General features: G+C 50.8%; 2 protein-coding genes across 6 annotated transcripts in view; one reads left to right on the plus strand and one right to left on the minus strand.

The window, feature by feature from the left end:
* The first annotated feature begins 242 nt into the window (after nt 1-242).
* On the plus strand, nt 243-2,323 carry NPPA (natriuretic peptide A). The gene is made up of 3 exons (XM_055260918.1): nt 243-464; nt 587-913; nt 2,018-2,323. The coding sequence occupies exons 1-3, from the start codon at nt 342-344 to the stop codon at nt 2,027-2,029; spliced, it is 462 nt and encodes a 153-aa protein (XP_055116893.1). The 5' UTR covers nt 243-341; the 3' UTR covers nt 2,030-2,323.
* A 2,593-nt stretch (nt 2,324-4,916) lies between these two features.
* The window catches only part of CLCN6 (chloride voltage-gated channel 6), a 38,692-nt gene continuing 21,347 nt past the window's right edge, over nt 4,917-22,261 (minus strand). For 4 of the 5 annotated variants that reach the window (XM_055260904.2, XM_055260905.2, XM_055260906.2 and 1 more), the window contains 15 exons: nt 21,814-21,872; nt 20,799-20,931; nt 19,676-19,789; nt 19,271-19,437; nt 18,591-18,717; nt 14,334-14,457; nt 13,942-14,095; nt 13,629-13,788; nt 13,434-13,540; nt 11,885-12,071; nt 10,877-11,034; nt 10,534-10,690; nt 9,599-9,706; nt 9,381-9,506; nt 4,917-7,920 (listed from right to left, as the gene is read on the minus strand). In XM_055260904.2, coding sequence (XP_055116879.1) covers nt 7,840-7,920; nt 9,381-9,506; nt 9,599-9,706; nt 10,534-10,690; nt 10,877-11,034; nt 11,885-12,071; nt 13,434-13,540; nt 13,629-13,788; nt 13,942-14,095; nt 14,334-14,457; nt 18,591-18,717; nt 19,271-19,437; nt 19,676-19,789; nt 20,799-20,931; nt 21,814-21,872 — 1,962 coding nt within the window. In that variant the 3' untranslated portion in view covers nt 4,917-7,839. Of the gene's footprint in view, nt 7,921-9,380; nt 9,507-9,598; nt 9,707-10,533; nt 10,691-10,876; nt 11,035-11,884; nt 12,072-13,433; nt 13,541-13,628; nt 13,789-13,941; nt 14,096-14,333; nt 14,458-18,590; nt 18,718-19,270; nt 19,438-19,675; nt 19,790-20,798; nt 20,932-21,813; nt 21,873-22,261 lie in introns of those variants that run through there. The other variant, XR_008653775.2, reaches the window with a different exon arrangement.

The raw sequence follows: 22,261 nt of genomic DNA on the forward strand, positions 1-22,261 counted from the left end.
CTCTTGAGTCAAATCAGCAAGAATGTGGCTCTTGCAGCTGAGGGTCTGGGGGGCTGTTGGGGCTGCCCAAGGCAGAGGGGCTGTGACAAGCCCTGCGGTATGATAACTTTAAAAGGGCATCTCCTGCTGGCTTCTCACTTGGCGGCTTTATCACTACAAGTGACAGAATGGGGAGGGTTCTGTCTCTCCTGCGTGCTTGGAGAGCTGGGGGGCTATAAAAAGAGGAGGCACTGGGCAGCTGGGAGACAGGGACCGACATAGGCCAAGAGAGAGGAACCAGAGAGGAACCAGAGGGGAGAGACGGAGCAGCAAGCAGTGGATTGCTCCTTGACGACGCCAGCATGAGCTCCTTCTCCACCACCACTGTGAGCTTCCTCCTTTTTCTGGCATTCCAGCTCCTAGGTCAGACCAGAGCTAATCCCGTGTACAATGCCGTGTCCAACGCAGACCTGATGGATTTCAAGGTAGGACCAGGAAAGTGGGTGCAGTCTGGGGCCAGGGGGCTTTGTGATGCTGTGCTCACTCCTCTTGATTTTCTCCAAGTCAATGAGGTTTACCCCTTTCCCTGTATTTTCCTTTTGTAAAGAATTTGCTGGACAATTTGGAAGAAAAGATGCCTTTAGAAGATGAGTTTGTGCCCCCACAAATGCTCAGTGAGCAGAATGAAGAAGCGGGGGCTGCTCTCAGCCCCCTCCCTGAGGTGCCTCCCTGGACCGGGGAAGTCAGCCCAGTCCAGAGAGATGGGGGTGCCCTCGGGCGGGGCCCCTGGGACTCCTCTGATCGATCTGCCCTCCTAAAAAGCAAGCTGAGGGCGCTGCTCACTGCCCCTCGGAGCCTGCGGAGATCCAGCTGCTTCGGGGGCAGGATGGACAGGATTGGAGCCCAGAGCGGACTGGGCTGTAACAGCTTCCGGGTAAGAGGAACTGGGGATGGAAATGGGATGGGATGGACACTACTGGGAGACACCTTCAACAGGAAAGGGACCAATGCAGAAGCTCACTCCCTCTCAAGTTTCTGCCCCAACACCCTGAGTGCCCCATGGGTGTCACGACATGCCATCTATTATCCTTAGCTACAGTCTGCTGAGAAAATGCTTAAAAAAAAAAAAAAGACGCCGGGCACGGTGGCTCACGCCTGTAATCCCAGCACTTTGGGAGGCCGAGGCAGGCGGATCATGAGGTCAAGAGATCAAGACTATCCTGGCCAACATGGTGAAACCCCATCTCTACTAAAAATACAGAAATTAGCCGGGCATGGTGGCGGGCACCTGTAGTCCCAGCTACTCGGGAGGCTGAGGCAGGAGAATCGCTTGAACCCGGGAGGCAGAGGTTGCAATGAGCCAAGATTGAGCCACTGCACTCCAGCCTAGGTGATAGAGCAAGACTCTGTCTCAAAAAAAAAAGGCCAGGCACAGTGGCTCACAACTGTAATCCCAGCACTTTGGGAGGCCAAGATGGGTGGATCACAAGGACAGGAGATCGAGACCATCCTGGCTAACACGGTGAAACCCCATCTCTACTAAAAATACAAAAAATTAGCCAGGCGTGGTGGCGGGCGCCTGTAGTCCTAGTTACTTGGGAGGCTGAGGCAGGAGAATGGCGTGAACCTGGGAGGTGGAGCTTGCAGTGAGCTGAGATTGCGCCACTGCACTCCAGCCTGGGCGACAGAGTGAAACTCCGTCGCAAAAAAAAAAAAAAAAAAAAAAAGCAACTGCCACTAGCAACTAGCACTGGGAAATTAAAATATTCATAGGGCCAAGTTATCTTTGCATGGCTGATTAGCAGTTCATATTCCTCCCCAGAATTGCAAGATCCTGAAGGGCTTCAGTGAAATTTACTCTGATGAGTAATTTGCTTATCAATTCATGAAGCTCAGAGGGTCATCAGGCTGGGGTGGGGGCCGGTGGGAAGCAGGTGGTCAGTAATCAAGTTCAGAGGATGGGCACACTCATACATGAAGCTGACTTTTCCAGGACAGCCAGATCACCAAGCCAGATATGTCTGTGTTCTCTTTGTAGTACCGAAGATAACAGCCAGGGAGGACAAGGAGGGCTGGGCCTTGGGACAGACTGCAAGAGGCTCCTGTCCCCTGGGGTCTCTGTTGCATTCGTGTCATCTCGTTGCCATGGAGTTGTGATCATCCCATCCAAGCTGAAGCTTCCTGTCAACACTTCTCACATCTTATGCTAACTGTAGATAAAGTGGTTTGATGGTGGCTTCCTCGCCTCTCCCACCCCATGCATTAAATTTTAAGGTAGAACCTCACCTGTTACTGAAAGTGGTTTGAAAGTGAATAAACTTCAGCACCATGGACAGAAGACAAATGCCTGCGTTGGTGTCATTTCTCTCTTGGGGAAAAGAATTCAGGCCGATATTCCTTGTCATTTTACTCTTTGTCAGAGGAAAGAATGCTGAGTTTTTCTTCTTCCTTTCATTTCACCCTCCTTTTCTGGTGGGTGGCTGGGGAGGCCTCAAATTCCACTCCTAGTGGGGTTTTTGTTTTTAGGGGGAAACATTCAGAAAATGAGAGTATTAATTAGATTTTCTCTGATACATTTCGAGAGAGTTAGGTGCTACAGCTAAGTTAATGGTACTTTTAGTTTTGAAAAGAGTAGGCAGAGTGTTGAGTTTAAAAGCTGAGTAGGCCAGGTGTAGTGGCTCACTCCTGTCATCCCAGCATTTTGGGAGGCCAAGGTGGGCAAATCACTTGAGCCCAGGAGTTCAAGACCAGCCTGAGCAATACAGTGAGACCCCATCTCTACAAAAAATTTAAAAATTAGCCAGGCGTGGTGATGTGCACCTGTAGTTCCAGCTATTCAGGAGTCCAGCTATTCAGGAGGCCGAGGTGGGAGGATGGCTTGAGCCTGGGAGGTGGAGACTGCAGTGAGCCAGTATTGTGCCACTGCACTCCAGCCTGGGTGACAGAATGAGACTTGTCTCAAAAAAATAATAAAAACTGAGCAAAGTGAAGAAAGGTTTGCCATGCAGACAAACTGCAAGTTCATGTGCCTTTTGTGTACTAACAAGTATTTGGAAAACAGCCACAGTCTTTGCCTAATTCGGGTCCAAAAGGCCTGGGCTTGTCTTTTACTAAGATAAGAGCTGTTGGAGAAGATGCAGGCTTTTTGTATCTGCTCCTGAAAAGGGTATTTGTTCTGAGCACGAAACACCAGGCAGTAAGTTCACCTTAAACAGAATAAACTGTTTTCCCACCTGTTACCCCCATGGACCCCAACCTCCTCATCAGATTCTATGACACTCCAACACCCCACACCCACACATGCCCCTGTGCCTTTATTTCTGCTGTTCCTTCCACCTGGGGTGTCCTTCCTCCGGTCCTCCCGAGGACACTGTACTGATTCCTTAAGGCTCATATGAAGACTACTTCTTTCCTGATACCTCATGCCTGCTAACAATGAGTCCCTTCGTAGGCAGCGTTGCACATGTAACCGTTATAATAGCACACAACACGAGTTGCCTATGTGCAATTGCTTGTGTCTATGTCCCTAGACTGCAAGCTCTTTGAAGGCAAATGCCCCTTCGGCACTCTCGGAGTTGATGCCCCATAAATGTTGGTCAAATTGCCTTGGTCTTGTCCAGAAATTGGGAAAAGAGGAAATGAAGTAGCAACTTGCTCCTTGCGGAGGAAAGGGGGAGGCTCCCCGTGAACTGATAGCAGGGGGTGGAGGTTGGGGGAGAGCCTCATCTAACCACCTCCAATCAAAATGTTCCCTACCTGGACTTTAAATACCGGGGAAACCAGGGGGCAGAGAATGACAAGGATGAAAGTAGGAGCGACAGGAGACAGCACTGGCCCAAACCTGGCTCCCAAGGTCTGCGATGGTGGTGTGGGTTGCTAGGGGGGGAAGTAGCCCATTCTCAAGGTGTCACCATAACACAGGGAGTTCTCATTGAATGGAACAACTGACTGAAAAATGACAAAAACACAAGGCAGAAAATGCCCCTGGGACTTACAGAACACTTGCGGATGGATGCAGGAGCTGAACTGGCTGTGACCACTGATGGAATGGCCACTTCTGTCACTGATGGAATGATGACTTGAAGCAGATCAGAGACAGAGGCCACGCTTCTTGCAAAACCAAAAGCAAGCGAACAAAAAGCAATGGCAGATGGCAGCGACAGAAGCCGGCCATGGGTCTTCGCCTCTCCAGACCCAGCAGCAGTTTCACTTCTTCTGGTTGGAAATCGGGGCAATCTGTCTGTGGGGCAACTTCCTAAACACCAGGAAGAAACAGAATGGATTCCCCATCCGCTGCTCCAGGATTCCCCATCCGCTGCTCCAGGATGCGGCTGCTAGCAGGAGGAGATGATTTCTAGAGGACAGCATCAGGAAGAGTGTTCATCTGAAGGGAGAAACACACAATGGTGACCTCTGCTAAGATCCACAGGATGAAATCTGTTCTTATTAAGGTCACTGCCTAATACAGAGAAGTGGACCCGCAAGCATGAAAAGCCCCACTGCCCAGCTGCATAGGGAGAGCTCCGAGACTCTAAAACTACGTCCTAGTGTAATTTTCACACATCATAAAGAGGGGGAGTAAAATAAAAACCAAGTATCCCTTGAAAGAGCAGCAGGGCCGACTGTGGTGGCTCATGCCTGTAATCCCAGCACTTTGGGAGGCCGAGGCAGGTAGGATCACGAGGTCAGGAGATTGAGACCATCCTAGCTAACACGGTGAAACCCCATCTCTACCAAAAATACAAAAAATTAGCCAGGCATGGCGGCGGGCGCCTGTAGTCCCAGCTACTCGGGAGGCTGAGGCAGGAGAATGGTGTGAATCTGGGAGGCGGAGCTTGCAGTGAGCCGAGATCGCGCAACTGCACTCCAGCGTGGGTGACAGAGCGAGACTCCGTCTCAAAAAAAAAGAAAGAAAGAACAGCATGGAGACAAAAGGCTAAAGGAGACAGAGGAGACAGAAGACATTTTATTCTGACATGTTAGGGTTACAATGAGAACTCCCAAGTTCCAAAGGTTCAAATAAAAATAGCATTTTACAAATTAAAAAAAATACAATTTATATACACAGTGGAATTAGCTAACATCATACAAACAAACAGTGCAAACAGAAAAAAGGAAGCTGCGACTGCGGCAATGGCCAAGGTCCGCAGAGCTGTGGTGCAATACTGCACATCAATACTGCAGGGCTGGCGAGGCCACCTTGGGCCTCTTGAAAGGCTTTCCTGTCACCCAGGGTCATGTCAGTGCGTAATTCTGCATCACAAATGCCACACAGTGGACTGGGTCCTGAAAGTGTCCCTTCCAGCTGGGAACTGTTAAGTTAGTCAAGGTCAGGAGCAAATCATCCCTCAGCACAAGGTCCCAGAGCCAGGGCTGGGGGCCTATTGGCCCCACTCCCTGATCACCTCGCCTAGGAGCCATGGAACACCAAGCTGGAGATGAAACACAGAACACCACCTCTCGCCACCCGTAGGCTCCCCATCCACGGATCTGCTTTACTGAGGTGCCTGATCACTGGGTGATGGGGCTGCTAATGGGTGAGATGCTGAAAAGGCTGGTTTCTAATGGACAGAAATGGAAGGAGCGAGGCTCACAGTTGATTTGTCATGAGTGGAGAAGTTGTCTTTGGGCTTATCTGGAAAGGGCAGATGCAGAGAGAGGAGAAAAGGAAACCACGTGCCTTTGCATGGGGCCTGGGTTTGGGGCCTCCTTGGCGGCCGTCCAGTCAGTTTAGGGGAGGGAGGTATTTGCATTCTACTGTCTATCTCTGGGCTAAACTGATGGGAACAAAATATCTGGTGACTTAAACACAACAGGATGTGCACGAGGGATGAATTCCAACAACATTCACCAGGGCAGCCTCGGGGCAGGTGGCTGCTGATCCAGCCCTCGAGAGGCCGGGGTCCTCCTGCAGGGCGTTAGCTCTGCCAGCTCCGGGAAGGGGCGGGGAGAGGGGATGAAGTGTCTGTGACAGGTGATCACACCATTCTCCTGACTTGGAAAATTGGCTTCCTTCTTAATAAAAGGAAGAAATAACGTGATCAAGCTCTGAACACTGCCATAAAACACAGGGGCAGCTGGCCAAACAGTCACATTTAAATAAGAATTGCCGTTTTGGTCCTTGTGATGTCCTGTGCTATTTCCTGGGAGTATTATCCCCATTTCACAAGTCGGGTGCATTCTGGGAAGCAGAAACATTTAGAAGTCAAAGCAATTTTGGTCAGGGAGATAAGAAAATGGGGAAAATGGAGGGGCCACAGTCAGCTAGAAAAGACCTCGAAGCAGCCCCGTCTCTGGAGTGGAATATTCCCTAGAGTGTGCTGAGCGCAAGATCTGGACCAGCAGAGCCAGGACTGATGCTCACCCCAGGGTGAAAGGCAGCCTTGGCCAAGGAGGCCGCCCAGGGCTGGGCCTGAGAGAGCTGTGCTGCCAGGGCCAGGTGCTGAGGCCTGTGGGCAACCTCCATGGTTTTAAAAAAAAACTAAACGTAAATGAAGGCCATCTTGAGCCAAAGCACATCTGCCCCAGGGATGCCTGCTGGGACTGAGATACCATGTAGAAGGTGGGGGGAAGATAAGCATGAATGCCCAATGCCCAGATGCTCACTTTGGGTGCCTAGTCAGAGGGGACGGGCCAGCCTGGAGAAGAATGACGTCACTGAACGACAGGGTGTGCTTCCCATGCTTCATGCGAAACCTTCAGGCATGTGCTGGCAGGAAGCATCCTCCCCATGCACCCTCCCTGCAGTGCGGAAGGCCCTCCTGAAGGACCTCTGTATGTAAGCTTGGGACAGCTAGTGCAGGGGGGAGAGAGGTGTTTGTGAAGGGCAGACACCCTCTTCCTCAAATAGGCCATCTGCTTTATCATAGCATGTACCTTTCAGTGGTCACTGGCTCAGAAGTGCTTCCTTTCTACCTTGGAAAAAAAATGGTACCATTTCCCAGAGTTCAGTGAAGCTGCTTTATCTAGGAGTGCCCTGCTTTCAGCTAACTTTGGTGGGTGATGCCAAGATCCTCTGAGCTCTGCCTGCTTCATCAGGAAGACGGAGATCAAAACTTAAGGAAGTGAAAAGGATCTGGGTAGAAACGTGTTACTGGGAGACTGGGAATAATCTGCAGATGGAGAGAAAGCTGAAATGTTAAGAATTAGGGTAGATGTAAATCTGATCCTATTATCAGATTGATCATCCAGGGGTTATTAGTGTGATTTTAATGCTTTGTGTTTCTGGTGGGTGGTGGTTCTAAGGAGAGTCAAACCACAGGGGCAAGACCAGAGCCTCTGCTCACACCCCGGAGCAGAGTGTTTCCCTTACAACAAACTAGCGAGGATACCGTGTTAGGAGTCCCAAATAACGGAAGGCCTCTCTGAAATATGGAGAATTTTCTCTGTGCCCAATTCCTAAATCTAGTCATGAACTGAATGTTGTCGCTGGCATCTCCCAAGCTTTTGCCTTGGCCAAGTCCCTCTCACACATTTAAGGCAACAGCCGGGTTCTCTAGGAAAGTAGCAAAGATGGCCAGGAACACTGCTCGGAGTGCAGCCCGGGGCCTGCCTGATTCTACCTCTGCTTCTGGCTCTGGTGGAGCCAGGGGTGGGCCTGTGCCAACACTGGAGGGTAGGAACACAGGGGGCAGGAAGTGGGAAGATCCTTGCTGGGGAAGTCAGAAAAGTCCAAGCTCTGATGGTTCAAAACCACCCCCAGGACCTCTGACCAGCAAGGTGTCCGATGACTCCAGGCTTTCTGAGTGAGTGGGTGACTGGGAATCTTCCATGCCCCGGAACAGCCCCAGCCAGCTGTGCCAGCCAGAGCGAGCATGATTTGCCTCCCCAGGCAGCACCGGGAGAGGGTGGGCTGGGCTGTCAGATGGTCTGGTAGTGCTGCCTCAGCCGGGCCTGCAGAAATTCATAGGTGAGGTTGTGCCGTGTGATGATCCCCACGATCTAGGGCAAAGAGAAGAAGGCCCGAGTCAACTTCAGGGTAAAACCCGCTGGCGAGAACAGGAGTGACAGGAGCCGGCCCTATTAGTTTGTCACAGAATGTGGAGGCCTGGATAGTGCAGAGCCAGACACAGCTTGATTGGGATAAACAGATAACGAGGGCTCACACACTGGAGGCCGAGGGGACAAGGTTAGCTCCAAAAAGGGCTTGGCATCTGCACTAAAATGTCCTTCCACAGGGCACATGCTCAGCGCTCAGCTCCCATCATGACCAGCCTGCTTCACAGATGTGCAAGCAGTGGGGCCCCTGAGGTCTCTTGAGATTATGACCCCTGCCACGCCTCATACTCACCACCTTGCAAAGTGACCTATGGGAGTCATTTGTTACAGGTCGTTACAGTGGTTCCCACGTGTCACTGTTGTTGGGAACTTCAAAGCCATGTCATAAACTATGTTAGGACTCTGTCAGTGTAGTTGGCAATTACATTTCAAGGGACATAAGTTAACCTACTGTAACAAAACCTGTGTAAGTACGCACTATGCATGCCAGGGTCGTGCCACATAGAAGAAAAGACTGAGGCCGGGTGCAGTGGCTCATGCCTGTAATCCCAGCACTTTAGGAGGCCGAGGCAGGTGAATCACTTGAGCTCAGGAGTTCAAGACCAGCCTGGGCAACATGGCGAAACCCTGTCTCTACCATAAATACAAAAATTATGTGGGCATAGTGGCGCATGCCTGTGGTCCCAGCTACTCAGGAGGCTGAGGTGGGAGGACTGCTTGAGCCTGGAAGGTTGAGGCTGCAGTGAGCCGAGATCTTGCCACTGCACTCCAGCCTGGGTGACAGAGTGAGACCCTGTCTCAAAACAACAACAACAGCAACAACAACAAAAGACTGAGAGGGTGGCCTTGAAAAGTTACCAGGGTTACCGCTACAGGGTAGGGACGAGGGTTTGGTTTTTGCTTGTTTTTTGCTCATATGTGTTTTTGTATTTTCCTACAATGAAATAATATTTGTGTAATAAGAAAATAATGAAGTTCTAAAAAGAAGAAAAAAAGGAAAGTCTGCAGCAATAATGACTAGGTGTTTTATATCTTTGTGAAACTCAAAGTATTTTGCTTGAAATTCTCTCATCTAATGCGCAAATCCCCACACAGGTGGAGAACCAAGGAACACCAGTGGTCTGCAGTGAAGAGCAACATTTCTGGAGGAAGACACAGCCTGGTGAAGGCGCGGCTTTGGCTGGAAAGGACAGCCAGTGGAACGCGGGTGCCATCTGCTGGCAGGCAGGGGAAAGGGTCCCGAGTGCACGGAAGCCGAACAGGGTTCAAAGCTACAGTGTTGGGCCACCCTCTCCCCTCCTGGTGGGATGCCTACGTTTCTGGTGAGAAGCCTGAGTGCACAAACAGCACCTGGCTGGGGGATCCTCTCTCATAGGTGGGGGCAGGGCTGAGGCCTCGCTCACCTCTCCCACAGCGTTCACCACGGGCAGGTGGCGCAGGCCCATTGTTCTGAACAGGTTGAAGACTTGGGAGGCGTGGGTGTTGGGCGAGACGGTGAAAGGTGAAGGGTTCATGTATGGGGTGACATCCTGCAAAGAGACCCTGTGTCACTGGCTGCCTGAGACGCCAATGGCACGAAGAGGCAGCTCCACATGGGACAGGCTGGGGCGGCCCTTCTCACCACGATCATGCGCGGGTTGAGCAGCGTCAGGTCCAGGTCGTGGATGTCGGGGTACCGCGGGTAGTCCTCGGCCATCTCGGCGTAGGAGAGGCGCGGCTGGCTAGCGCTCTGCAATTCCAACCCAGACACTGTCCGTGCTTGGGCAGCAGTGGCCAGCAGGGTCACCTTAGAGCCCCTCCCCTTGATGCCTGAATATGCCCAGCTCTGGGCTGCTGAGGCAGGTTGCACAGCAGCAGCAGGCATTCCAGAGTGAGAACTCTCCAGTCAAACCCAGTCCTTGGCCAAGTCCTAGCTGTGGCACCCTAGGCAAGTCCCCTGATCTCTCTGTACTCCCTTTCTTCCTGATTCATGAGATGCAAATGGCTTCTGTGGAAGTTTAAGTGAAAAAGCGCTAAGTGGCTGGGGGGTGAATGTGTCCCCCCGCCAAAAGATATGGCCAAGTCCTAAGCCCTAGTACCTATGAATGTGAACTTTCTGGAAACACGATCTCTGCAGATGTGACCAAGTTCAGATAAGCCCATGCTGGATTAGGGTGGGCCCCAAATCCGGTGACAAGCGTCCTTAGGGAAAGGAGAGAAGATACACAGGAGAACGCCATGTGATGACGGTGGCGAGGATGGGGGCTACGTTCACAGTCAGGAGCACCAAGGTCTACAGGCAACTCCCATGAACTAGGAAGGGGCAAGGACAGCACCTCTCCCAGAGTCAGGGAGCACTGCCCTGGTGACACCTGGATTTTGTACTTCTGGCCTTCAACTATGAAGGAATAAACCACTGTTGTTTCTCACCACCTGGCTGTGGCAACTCCTCCGCTAAGTCCACTCTGCACTTCTTGCCTTGCATTCAGCTTTCCCTATGGCACTGTTCATGGCCCGCTGGGCAGCGCCCAAGCCCTTGAGCTTCGTCAGGCCCGGCCCTGCCTCGGAGAGACTTACCGACTGGCTTTCAGAGTAACAAACTCCTCGGACAAGCAGGGTGACAAGCTGCGACCGAAGGATCAGGCCGTGGAAGGTCAGAGGGCGGAACCGCTCCTCCATGGTCCAGTCTTCACTCGGGGACTGGTCAGGGTATAGGTTGGGGTAGGGAGTGTATCTGTTACACAAAAACCAGACGCTGCCTGGGATACCCTCAGCGGGAGCGCTTCTGATCCATGTCCCCAGCCCGCTCCCCATCCAACTTTCCCAGGAAACTCAGGAGCCACCTCACAATATCTGAGCCAAGGGCTGACCCCACTGCCGTCTAGCCCTGCGGGCAGCGGGCTCCCTGCCTGGCTCTCACCTCCTTTCCAGCATCTGCTGCAGGAGGTCCTCCTTCTCGGCCGGCTCCTCAGAGGCAATGTGCTCATCACACATGTTCCGCAGCTCGCTGGACGGGTAGGACTTCATGGACTGGCTCCGTTTGCGCTGCTCACCGGCCCGGGTAAGGATGCTGGATTTCTGTGGGTGGGGAGGCCATAGGCTACTGCGCATGGGCAAACGAACACAGCAGTACTGATGGAGCTGAAGGATTTGGGTGACAGGAAGGGTCAGAGGCACATCTGGACGCAGGAACTTAAAGGGGCTGAGGTTCAAAGGAGTGGCTCGGGCTGGTGGTTCAAAGGAGCCTGAACCCTAGGACCCGGCTGCAGCTTCTGTGGTTTCCTTTGATCTCGGAAGAGCAGCTTGATTCTCCAGAGGGGAACAAGCCATCTCCTACATCCTATCTTGATAGAACTGTCAATCAATGTGCCTGCCCCCAAAGCCAAGGAGTGGCACACGACCCAAGTGAGGCAACGGGATGCCCCCTATCCCTGGATTCTGAATCGGAATCAGGAGGAACCCAGGGCCAGTGCTCCTTCCACCTGGTACCCGAGGGGTGTCTGCTAGACCCTGCACCTGCTCCCCACAGCACATGGTTCTGGTCCTTCAGCTTTCCCAGCTGTCCTGAGCTTTCCTGTGGATTTCTTTCTCTTTCTTAGGGAGGTCGAAGTCCATTTCTGTTGCTGGCATCTCTAGAACTCTCCCTGATAACTCTCACACAGTAAATAATAAACCATGAAAGCTGCTGACTTGAAAAGTAGATCTGTCCACATGCTCACTGCGGCAAGAATGCACACACGTCTTCACGGCCTGAAAAAGCTGCCCCTGCTGTCAAATCTACTCTCCCCATCGCATGTGATGAGAACAGTGCCAACTTCCCCTGAGAGCCAGTAAGTCCACCCCAGCCAGGGGTGGGCAAAGCACTAAGCTGGGTGAGACAGGACCGCTTGTCTCTCACCCGCCTTTCCTCTCATGCCGTTTTCTTTACCTTGAACTTGATGTTGTTGCTGATGAGCTGGTTGCCCTTCATGAACTCCTTCTCGTTACCGCGGTTCTCTGTGACCACCGGGAAGGCGTGGTGGACCGTGGTGCGCAGGATGCTCACCAGAGACTGGATGCGGGTGTGCGGGTAGACGTAGGTCAGGTTGGGCTCCATGATGTCGCTGGCTCTCAGCCTGGGGGAGGAGGGCAAGTCATCCAGCCTCGTGACAATGCCCGCAGGCCCCTGGGAGCAAGCTGTGCTGGCGCTCCAGCCCTGCTCAGACCACGTGGGGGGCTCTCTTCTGAACTGCCCCAGGTCTCCCTCAAACCAGGTGCATTCCTTTGTACTTCTATCCCCCTACACATGCTGTTCCCGCACCTGGAATGTCCTTCCCTGCTGTGCCAGGCTGATGGGCCCTGGCTCATCCCTCAGCTCAACAGCAACATCCCCTCACCAGGAAGCCCTGCTGCTGGTCCAGGGGCTGGCCACGCCCTCCTCGGCGCCCTGCAGCACACTCCACATACTGCCCCTGAACCGCTAATTGTGCTACAGCATTTACCACAACATCTGGGCCGGGCGCAGCGGCTCACGCCTGTAATCCCAACACTTTGGGAGGCCAAGGCCAGCGGATTGCTTGAGCCCAGGAGTTCAAAACCAGCCTGGGCAACACAGCAAAACCCCATTTCTATAAAAAAAAATGTTAAAAATTAGCCAGGTGTGGTGGCACGCGCCTGTGATCCCAGCTACTCAGGAGGCTGAGGTGGGAGGATCGCTTGAGCCTGGGAGGCACAGGTTGCAGTGAGCTATAATCACGCCACCGTACTCCAGCCTAGGTGACAGAGTGAGATCCTGTCCCAAAAAAGAAAAATAATAATAATAAAATAAACACAGCACTTGGGTCCCCCTTTAGATCAGGGCACAGCAAACTGTAGCCCACCGATCAAGTCCATCGCACTCACTGCTTTCCTGCTGCAATGACAGAGTCGAGTAGTGGTGACAGAGACCATACGGCCCGGAAAGTTGAAAATAAACTCCTGTCTGGCCCTCCACAGAAATGGCTTGTTGGCCCCGTATTAGCCCATAAGGGCCTTGCCTGCTATCTAGACACTGGAAGCCCAGGTACCTGTGGATTAGCAGGTGGGTTATGAGGTGATTATACCCAGAACAATCCCGGCTGGCAGTAGGGCATTCTGGTGGGCACATGTGAAACAGGCTATTCTCACTCCTGGGGCTTGGCATACCTTTAAACATTCAATCACATCACGAACTTGATCCAAAGACCTCACCTCATATCTAACCAGAATGCCATGGGAGTCAAACCACCATGAAGAGGCGCTGCCCACTGCAGTCCTACAGTGCCCGTGTCCCCTGCCCTGCCCCCGCAGCCCCTAGCCCATGGGCTGCTCCACATTCTCACACATGCTCAGGAATGGGTGTGCTGCTTCTTTCAGCCCAAGAAAAGTGAGTTACTGTTTCCTACCCTAAAAACAACATTCCTTAGGCCTCAGAGCTTATACATTCTGAAACTAGGACATGAGTAAAATCATGGCCTTACTTGTCCATTTCCACCTCTGTTTCCCATTCCAGAAGTGGCACGCCTCGCAGGCCCACGTGGATATCATAAATGCCCTTATTGAAAAAGTCCCCTGTCCATTTGGCCACCTGAAACACAAAGCAAAGACCTAAAAATAGGTCCTGTGGGGCGAACGTGGCTCTGGGCCTCACAGGGGCCTGGAGGGAGTGTGCTCACCATCAGTGTGACCATGATAGGGAGCCCGTAGGTGATCTCGTTGGTGGACTCGATCAGGATGACCGTGAGACTGATGGTCATGCGGACCATCCCGCCCAAGAAGGCTGCTGCACCAATCAGGGCAAAGGTCCCCGAATAGATGTGGCCCAATCCAATGTAGCTAGTGAAGGAAAACACCGAGAACATGGCTTTGAACCACACTGATAGGCTGTGGGGAGGACCTACAGCTCATACTCTTGTGCCTATGCACATATGTGCATGCATGGGCACAGACACATGAACGTATGCACACGCACGCACACACACAGAGTACCTTTTTAGGACATTGGCAACTAAACGTCCAAAAGCAGCTCCACACAGCAGAGAAGGCACAAAAAGGCCACTTGGAACAGAAATGCCATAAGTCCAACATGCAAGCAAGAAATAGAGAACGAAGAACAAGGCCAGAGTGACGGGGCTGAAAGTACCTGCAAGGGAAGAACCAACCTGAGTCCCACTACCGGATGCCTGCCAAGGCCCAGCAGACCTACTGGGACCGACCACACCCCATACCAGCTCCCCTTCCAACATTGGAGGCAGAAACCAATCTTCTGTCTGGGTGGGCATTACAAAGAAGTCCTGGTCTTGCCTGGAATGAAGGGCAAGCCTGGCTGTGTCTGAGATGACACCAATCACCCACGATTGGGCTGCAGTGCAGACACTCACCATCCTGGTGGAAGAGCTGGAGGATGGCAGACTCCTGCGGGTTGAAGAAGAGTGTGGCCATGTCATTGTAGGTATCATTGGGGCAAAAAAATGTCTTGATACTTGAATTCACATCTTCTGTGACCTAAGAAGAACGAATCAGAAAATCAGTACAAGGGCACCTGACTTTGAGTCTTCAAGTGGGATGACTCCAGCCGGGTCCAAAACAGGTGGCTGCACAGCTTTCCCCATCAATCAAACAGGCCAAAAACTGACCTCTACCAATGGCAGCCAAGCAGGCAAGTGTATTCTTTACATTCTGAATGCACAGATGAAAGAATCGGGAGGAGGGCCTTTTGTTCATCCACACTCATGATGAAAATGTCACTATGGCCGTGATTCACCGTGAATCACCGTGAATTTGGTTCTGCTTCCTCTCCTGGTGCTAACTTTCTAAGTGATGCTGCTAGAAGCCTGGCCTGAGAGCCCTAGGACTGGGGGAACATGAGGCAGGTGAGAGCAAGTGACTAGGAGTTGACAGGTATCTGGGGAGGAAAATCCAGGGCACCACTTGACGGAAAGCCCCAACTCTGGTTCCAAACAGAAAACGCCTTTGATTTTGCTGCAATCTGCTACAAAAAAAAAAAAAAAAAAAAAAAGGTGCCCGAATTTGCTGCAAAAGAAAACCCACCTCCATAATGCCTGGAGAGCAGACCCAGTCCTCCAGGCTGCCTCTCCTTCTAAACCCCATCTGGGGAACAAAACCCAAACAGAAAAAGAGATTATTTCTACTTCTACACATTTTAGACCTCATTTTCTTGCCATCATTCTGTGTGGGAAGATGGGATCTTTGCTAGAGGGCAAGGGTGTTTACAGTGTGCTGTTTTATTTTCTAGTTGACAGTGTACAAAAGTACAAGGTTGTACTTCACACCTATCACTGTGCATGCAAATAGAGAGTCTTATTACAAAGGTTAATCAAGGCTATGAGTTTCTTCTGGATGACACAGCTGTGGAGATGCCATTATGTGGACGTGCTAACAATACGAGGGGGTGGTTTGTGTGACCCTGCCAGGTGAAATGGGCTGGGCAATACAGAGGGATGCAGGCTGCTGTGGAAACAGCACGGCACTGCTGACTGGCAGCACCTGGCACAGGTGAGCCATGCGCAGAGCCTTAGCGTTGTGGAGTGCACGGGGGATGAGCTCAGCTGATGGCTTCATAATAGACACATGCAGTGTTTCCCAAACTGTCTGGAGGAAGTTCAGTCCTGAAGGCTTTCCGGAGAGTCCTGTGGTCAACTGCATTGAGAAACATCCTAGCAATTCTTAGAAATCAGTGTGTCTGCTAAAAGCTGAGCACAGGCTCCAAAATCAGATGGCTTTGTCTCTAAACTCTGCCACTCTCTAGTGACCTCGAGAAGGATATTTTATTTTGTGACAGTTTCCTCACCTATAAAATGGTAACAACATCTACCCTCTCACTATATATGACTAGCTGAAGGTTTTTGGTCAAGACCACACTATGCCTCAGCTTCCTTAGCTGTAAAATGGGGGCACAGCTGCTGGCCAGCACAGTGATGATAAGGATTAAATGAAATCATATACTCAGTGGAATATCTGGTACACAATAAAGATACCAAACATTTATAACACTTATGGGAATAAGGCCCTAGAAGTTCTGTACTAAAGGAACGTATTTAGGTTTGGTGCTGTGGCTTGAGCCTGTAATCCTAGCACTTTGGGAGGCCAAAACAGGAGATCGTTTTAGGCCAGAAGTTCGAGACCAGCCTGGGCAACACGGCGAGATCCTGTCTCTATAAAAATAAGCTGGATGTGGTGGCATGCACCTGTAGTCCCAGCTACTTGGGAGGCTGAGATGGGAGGATCGCTTGAGCCAGGAGTTTGAGGTTACAATAAGCTATGATCACACCACCGTACTCCAGCCTGGGTGACTGAGTGAGATCCTGTCTCTAAAAAGATAAAGAAGCATATTTAATTCTTAGCCCATTTGACCACAGAATCGTTTTTTGCATGCTTTAAATCACATGCATCAAGGTATATGCCTGGTAACGAGCTAGGCTTGGGAATAACTAGTAACAAGGGTCGGCAAACTTTTCCATAAAGAGCCAGACAGTAAATATTTTAGAGGTTGCCAGTGACATACAGTCTCTGCGGCATATTCTTTTTTTTCCCTCAACCCTTTAAAAATATATCAACCAGCTGGGCACGGTGGCTCACGCCTGTAATCCCAGCACTCTGGGAGGCCGAGGTGGGCGGATCATGAGGTCAGGAGTTCAAAACCAGCCCGGCCAAAATACTGAAACTCTGTCTCTACTAGAAATACAAAAATTATCTGGGCATGGCGGTGTGTGCCTGAAGTCCCAGCTACTTGGGAGGCTGAGGCAGGAGAATCGCTTGAACCCAGGAGGTGGAGTGTGCAGTGAGCCAAGATCTTGCCACTCCACTCCAGCTTGGGCAACAGAGTGAGACTTTGTCAAAAAAAAAAAAAAAAAAAAAAAAAAAAATACACATATATATAAACCAGGCTGGGCATGGTGACTCACACCTGTAATCCTAGCAATTTGGGAGGCCGAGATGGATGGATCACTTGAGGTCAGGAGTTCAAGACCAGCCTGGCCAACATGATGAAACACCGTCTCTACTAAAAATACAAAATTAGCTGGGCATGGTGGTGGATGCCTGTAATCCCAGCTACTCGGGAGGCTGAGGCAGGAGAATCTCTTGAACTTGGGAGGCGGAAGTTGCAGTGGGCCAAGATCATACCACTGTACTCCAGTCTGGGTAACAGAGTAAGACTCCATCTCAAAAAAACAAAACAAAACAAACAAACAGAAATAGATAATGTGTGTGTGTATATATATACATATATATACATATATATATACACATACATATATATACATATATATATACATATATATACATATATATATATACATATATATACATATATATACATATATATATATACATATAACTAGGGACACTGAAGAGGCTGTCCTCCAAGACAAGGGCCCCAATGGGGATGTGAGAGATTCAAGTGGTTACTGAGAAGCAACAAGAAAAGAGTACAGTTGTCCCTCAGTATTCAGCAGGGATAGGGTCCAGGATCCCGATGGATACCAAAATCCACGGATGCTCAAGTCCCAGATATAAAATGGTGTATATTTGCATATAACCTATGTAGGTCCTCCTATATACTTTTAAATCATCTCTAGATTATTTATAATACCCTAATACGATGTAAATGCTAGGTAAATAATTGTTATACTGTACTGTTTTTTATTTGCATTATTTTTTACTGTTGTCTTGTTTTTTTTTATGTTTTGCATCCTGAATATATTTGCTCCACAGTTGGTTGACCCTGTGTAATTCCATGGATGCAGGACCCACAAATGTGGAGGGCCAACTGCACTTAGAGAATGCTCACCTGTCTGCAGCCAAGGGCTAGAATCACACATCTGGCTGACTCACTGAACCATAGGTGTAGCTCTCAGAGCCTCTGGGTTGGACCAAAAGAACACAGCGTGGAGTAGGCTCCACGGACTACCTCACGGGACCACTCCTCAGGGAAAGCCTCTGGAAAATATCGCACCCCCCAAGAAGGGAAAAGGAGAAGTGCGGGAGGGCGGCGCATCCACAAAGGACCCAACGCCGGGAAGAGGCAGAGGATGCTGGGAAGAGAGAAGCCTCCTTGCCCTGACACAGACATTTCTTCCTCTCATCTCAAGAGTGACTGTCATAGTCACACAGGCGATGAGGTGGGTGCTGAGCCTCTGAGCTGTGGCCCCTTCAGGCAAGAGGAGGTAGAAGAGTAACTGGGGCTCGGAAAGCACTTTGCTGTCAGCTTCCCAAGTGTCTGTTTCCCATGAACGTTGTTCAACAGAGAGGGGTTCCCCTCTGTGACGCCAGGGTTGTTCCCAGCTTCCCGTCTGTGACGCCAGGGCTGTTACCAGGTTCCCCTCTGTGATGCCAGGGCTGTTACCAGGTTCCCCTCTGTGATGCCAGGGCTGTTACCAGGTTCCCCTCTGTGATGCCAGGGTTGTTCACAGAAGTGGCAAAGACAGAGGGCATGTGGTGTGCACCTTCTCTGAGGTAAAAAGACGACTACAGATTCCCATATTTCTCAACGCTCGGGTAATGGGTGTGGAAGGATGAACTCAACACGTTTATTAGTTCTCAACAGAGGAAGGTCATACATTTCTGGATTCTTCCTCGTGGGTATGGGATAAAGGTAGCAGGTGCACTAGGGTTACCTGGAGCTGGAATGAGTCATTACCGATTTGACTCGAAGAGGACATCTGTCGGCATTCTCCTAACACCATCGAGGCCACAAACACCACCACGGTGGTCACTAGAGACACAAGGAGGCTCTCTAAGACTCTAGGAGGCAAAGCACAGCTGTTGTAACGCCACAGAAAGAAGCTCTGGTCTCAGGAATTCAAAACATAACCCTGCCTACCCCCAACCCCGATTTCTCCAAACAGCATTCACAGCAGCCCCTAGGCAGTCAACACGTGTGCAGAATTGATCCATGATTTGCTGTATTCCAGCAATTTGTTTGTAAAAAGTGGGCAGTTAAAGTGGGCTGCTACATCCACATTATCTCTCTCCAAGGAATGAATGGCTTTCCATTATAGTAAGTCCTGGGGCGAGAAGCCTCCTGAGATCAAGCTGCTCGGCAGGGCCACAGTGACCCTTCTGACCTTGTCATGTGTCCGAGTGGCCAAGTCAGGATAGGCAGGGAGTCAACCAGCAACTCTGATATAAATTTGGCCTGTCAAGTAGGGCAGATGCATGGCCGTGTTTAGATTCTCAGTCTTAGATGATAAATCAAAGCCGTGGAGGCAGGGTCTGCTCCTCGGGAGAGATGGCGCAGCCCACACCAAGCTCAGGGAGCCGCAGCAGGCTAGGGGGGAGGTGACTGCGCAGATACCTGACGAGCTTAGGTTTCGGGTGCACGTTTCGCATACGGTACTTTGCAAGCCTCTTGTTCAGACAGTTGAATGTGGCTCCCAGGAGGCCCCCAATGACCCCCATCACGACGAAGAAACCCAAATCCATAGCTGTCCAGAGATGACATTTTTTATCAGAGTCAGAGCACTGAGAGAAGGGGAAAGGGAGAGGGAGAGAAAAACCATAGCAGCCATGAGAACCGGAAGAGACAGAAGAGAAGACAGAAGCAAGAGTGGGGCTGCTTTCCCGCACAGCAGAGGCTAATGGGCGAGATGTGCCCCTGGAAGTTGTACCTAGCCCTCTGCTCATTTCTCTCTGGTCCTTCACTTGAGAGGAAATTTTCATGGGTCAAATTAAAAATCCTTGGGGAAAGGACAAAACATACCTTAAACTCGCCAAAGTTCAGCAATCCAGGGAGCTGGAAGGAACCCCAGCTTCCAAACTGAATCCCAGAACGGAAGAAGTTGAGGGTGAAGGTGGCAGACATGGAACAAAAGAGCTAGGAGAGAGGTGACAAAATAGAAGAAGGTTCAGGAGTGGCATGTCCTACTCTCTCCCAACTCTTCCTCCTGGTACCCACTGCTCTACGCAGAGACCTCCAGAATCCACATGAGGGTACAGAGATCTGGTCACCCTTACAGTAGATACACCCCAGGTGTGACCAACTCTAGATTGGGCTTTAAGAAGTTTCCGTTCCAGCAGCCTACTCTACTATGAGAGCCTATTTAGAGCCTTTACAGACCAGACCTTGCACCAAAAGGAAGGATCAATACAAAGGGAAGGACGGCCTGCTTTGAGGGAGGACTGGCTCCTCAAACTTGCAGGAACTTGCAGGAATACAAAGAGAAGGTGGTCCATGACTCTAAACCAGGTCTCTGATTGAAAGAGCCTTACGAGGCGGGCAGGACCGGCTCCAGTCCAAGCCCCATCACTTCCTGCTTTATGACAACAGCCAGTTTCACATTTTCCTGTCAGGTGGTTCATCAAGAAAGGATAACAAGGCTGGGCGTGGTGGCTCACGCCTGTAATCCCAACACTTTGGGAAGCCGAGGTGGGTGGATCACCTGATGTCAGGAGTTCAAGACCAGCCTTGCCAACGTGGTAAAACCCCATCTCTACTAAAAATACAAAAATTAGCTGGGTGCAGTGGCACATGCCTATAATCTCAGCTACTCATAAGGCTGAGGAAGGAGAATCGCTTGAACCCAGGAGGCAGAGGCTGCAGTAAGCCGAGATCGCGTCACTGCCCTCCAGCCTGGGCAACAGAGTGAGACTCCGTCTCAAAAAAAAAAAAAAAGGGTAACAGCGATTTGATTTGGGGTTGAGGAGGGTATTGATATGAGAAGTATAGGAAGTCCAGTGTGGAGGTTATGGGCACAAGAGCAAAGCTGTTTCTGATCCAGTCGACCCCCTAGTCTCATCAAAACTACCATTCCATGTACAGAGTAAGGGACACCCAGTGTAATTCGGGGGGTGTGGTTAAGGCTTTCACTGAAGGTCCTCCTCACCACTTTCCATGTGAGCCCTTGGTTCCAGAAGGACGAACCCTCCTCTAGACTGAACAAGGTACCCCCGATTGGCGCCCCGAAAGCTGCAGCAACTCCAGCAGCCGCTCCTGCTGATACAAAGTCTCTCTTGTCTCTGAGGAGAGGAGAGAGACGGGTTATCCAACAAAGAGCCCTCAGCCCACAAAAGGCAGTTTCTGACTTCCTTATCATGAACATTTTCTCTCACACCTGTGAATGAATAGGCAGGGATCCTGGAAGGGCAGGTCCCTGGTGAGGCAGCCTTTGCCACGAGTGTGTCCACCCAAGAACCACACACCTCAGCACCAGAGTCCCTTTCAGCACGGTGGCTACTCCGCCTGGGAACAGGAGCCCCTGACCTGTGTGTTTTCTGTGATCTCAGAATCTCAGCCCCCAGCTCAGGGGGCAGATCAAAGATCAGCGTGACCACTGCTGCACCATGTTCCCACTGGATCTTCCTTCCAGAAAACCCCGGCATCAGTAAAAACATCAAGGTGCCTTCTGGGTATGTGCCGAACTTGCAGGAATACAAAGAGAAGGTGGTCCGTGACTCTAAACCGGGTCTCTGATTGAAAGAGCCTTACGAGGCGGGCAGGTCAGTAGCACACACATCTGATACAGGGCTAAAAAGTCTACCAAGAGCAACTTCTGACCCAGGAGGGTGGCTGACCAAGTGAATCACTGGGGAATACAAAATGCCTTCCTACGATATGCCCGTCTGTGGCCTTTCTTGGTTGGGTTTTTAATCTGGGACCATCTTCATTTGCCTGAGATGCTTCTAGGCCTTATGGCATGACAAAATAAAAGTCACGATGCCAGCCTGGTGCTTTGGCTTCTTATTTCCAGAAGAAAAGTTCAAAGCCTGCCCCCTTCTCCCACAGTCGGGTTTCCCAGCAGGGGACACTGCCAGGCTAGAGCAAGTATCGAGTCTGACCCGCAATGCATGAACATGTTGTTTCCAAAAAAAAAAAAAAACCAATTTCTAACCCTTCCATACCTGTCGCTTCGGAAATAGGGGAAGTTAAACTGGATCTTCCGTAAGGAGATGCTCTGAAACTAAAGCGAGAGAAAAGAGAGCCACTAAAGAGCCTAATCATATAACCAAATACCACCTGTACCCCAGTAACTATGGGAAAAAAAAAAAAAAAGAAAACAGGTCGGGGCAGTCTAGGACTGAAACTGTGGGAATCCACGGCATCGGGGGAGGCCCCTCTGCTTGAGCACACCTGGGTAAGTGTGCTGCAGGAAGGAAAGTCCACAACAGCAACTTGGGAAAAAAGAAGGCCAGGCGTGGTAGCTCATGGCTCATGCCTGTAATGCCAGCACTTTGGGAGGCCAAGGCGGATGGCTGATCACCTAAGGTCAGGAGTTAGCCAACGTGGCAAAACTCTGTCTCTACTAAAAATACAAAATTTAGCCAGGCGTGGTGACATATGCCTGTAATC

This window comes from Symphalangus syndactylus, chromosome 22 (genome assembly GCF_028878055.3).
Source record: "Symphalangus syndactylus isolate Jambi chromosome 22, NHGRI_mSymSyn1-v2.1_pri, whole genome shotgun sequence".
In the NCBI taxonomy this organism is placed as follows: domain Eukaryota; kingdom Metazoa; phylum Chordata; class Mammalia; order Primates; family Hylobatidae; genus Symphalangus; species Symphalangus syndactylus.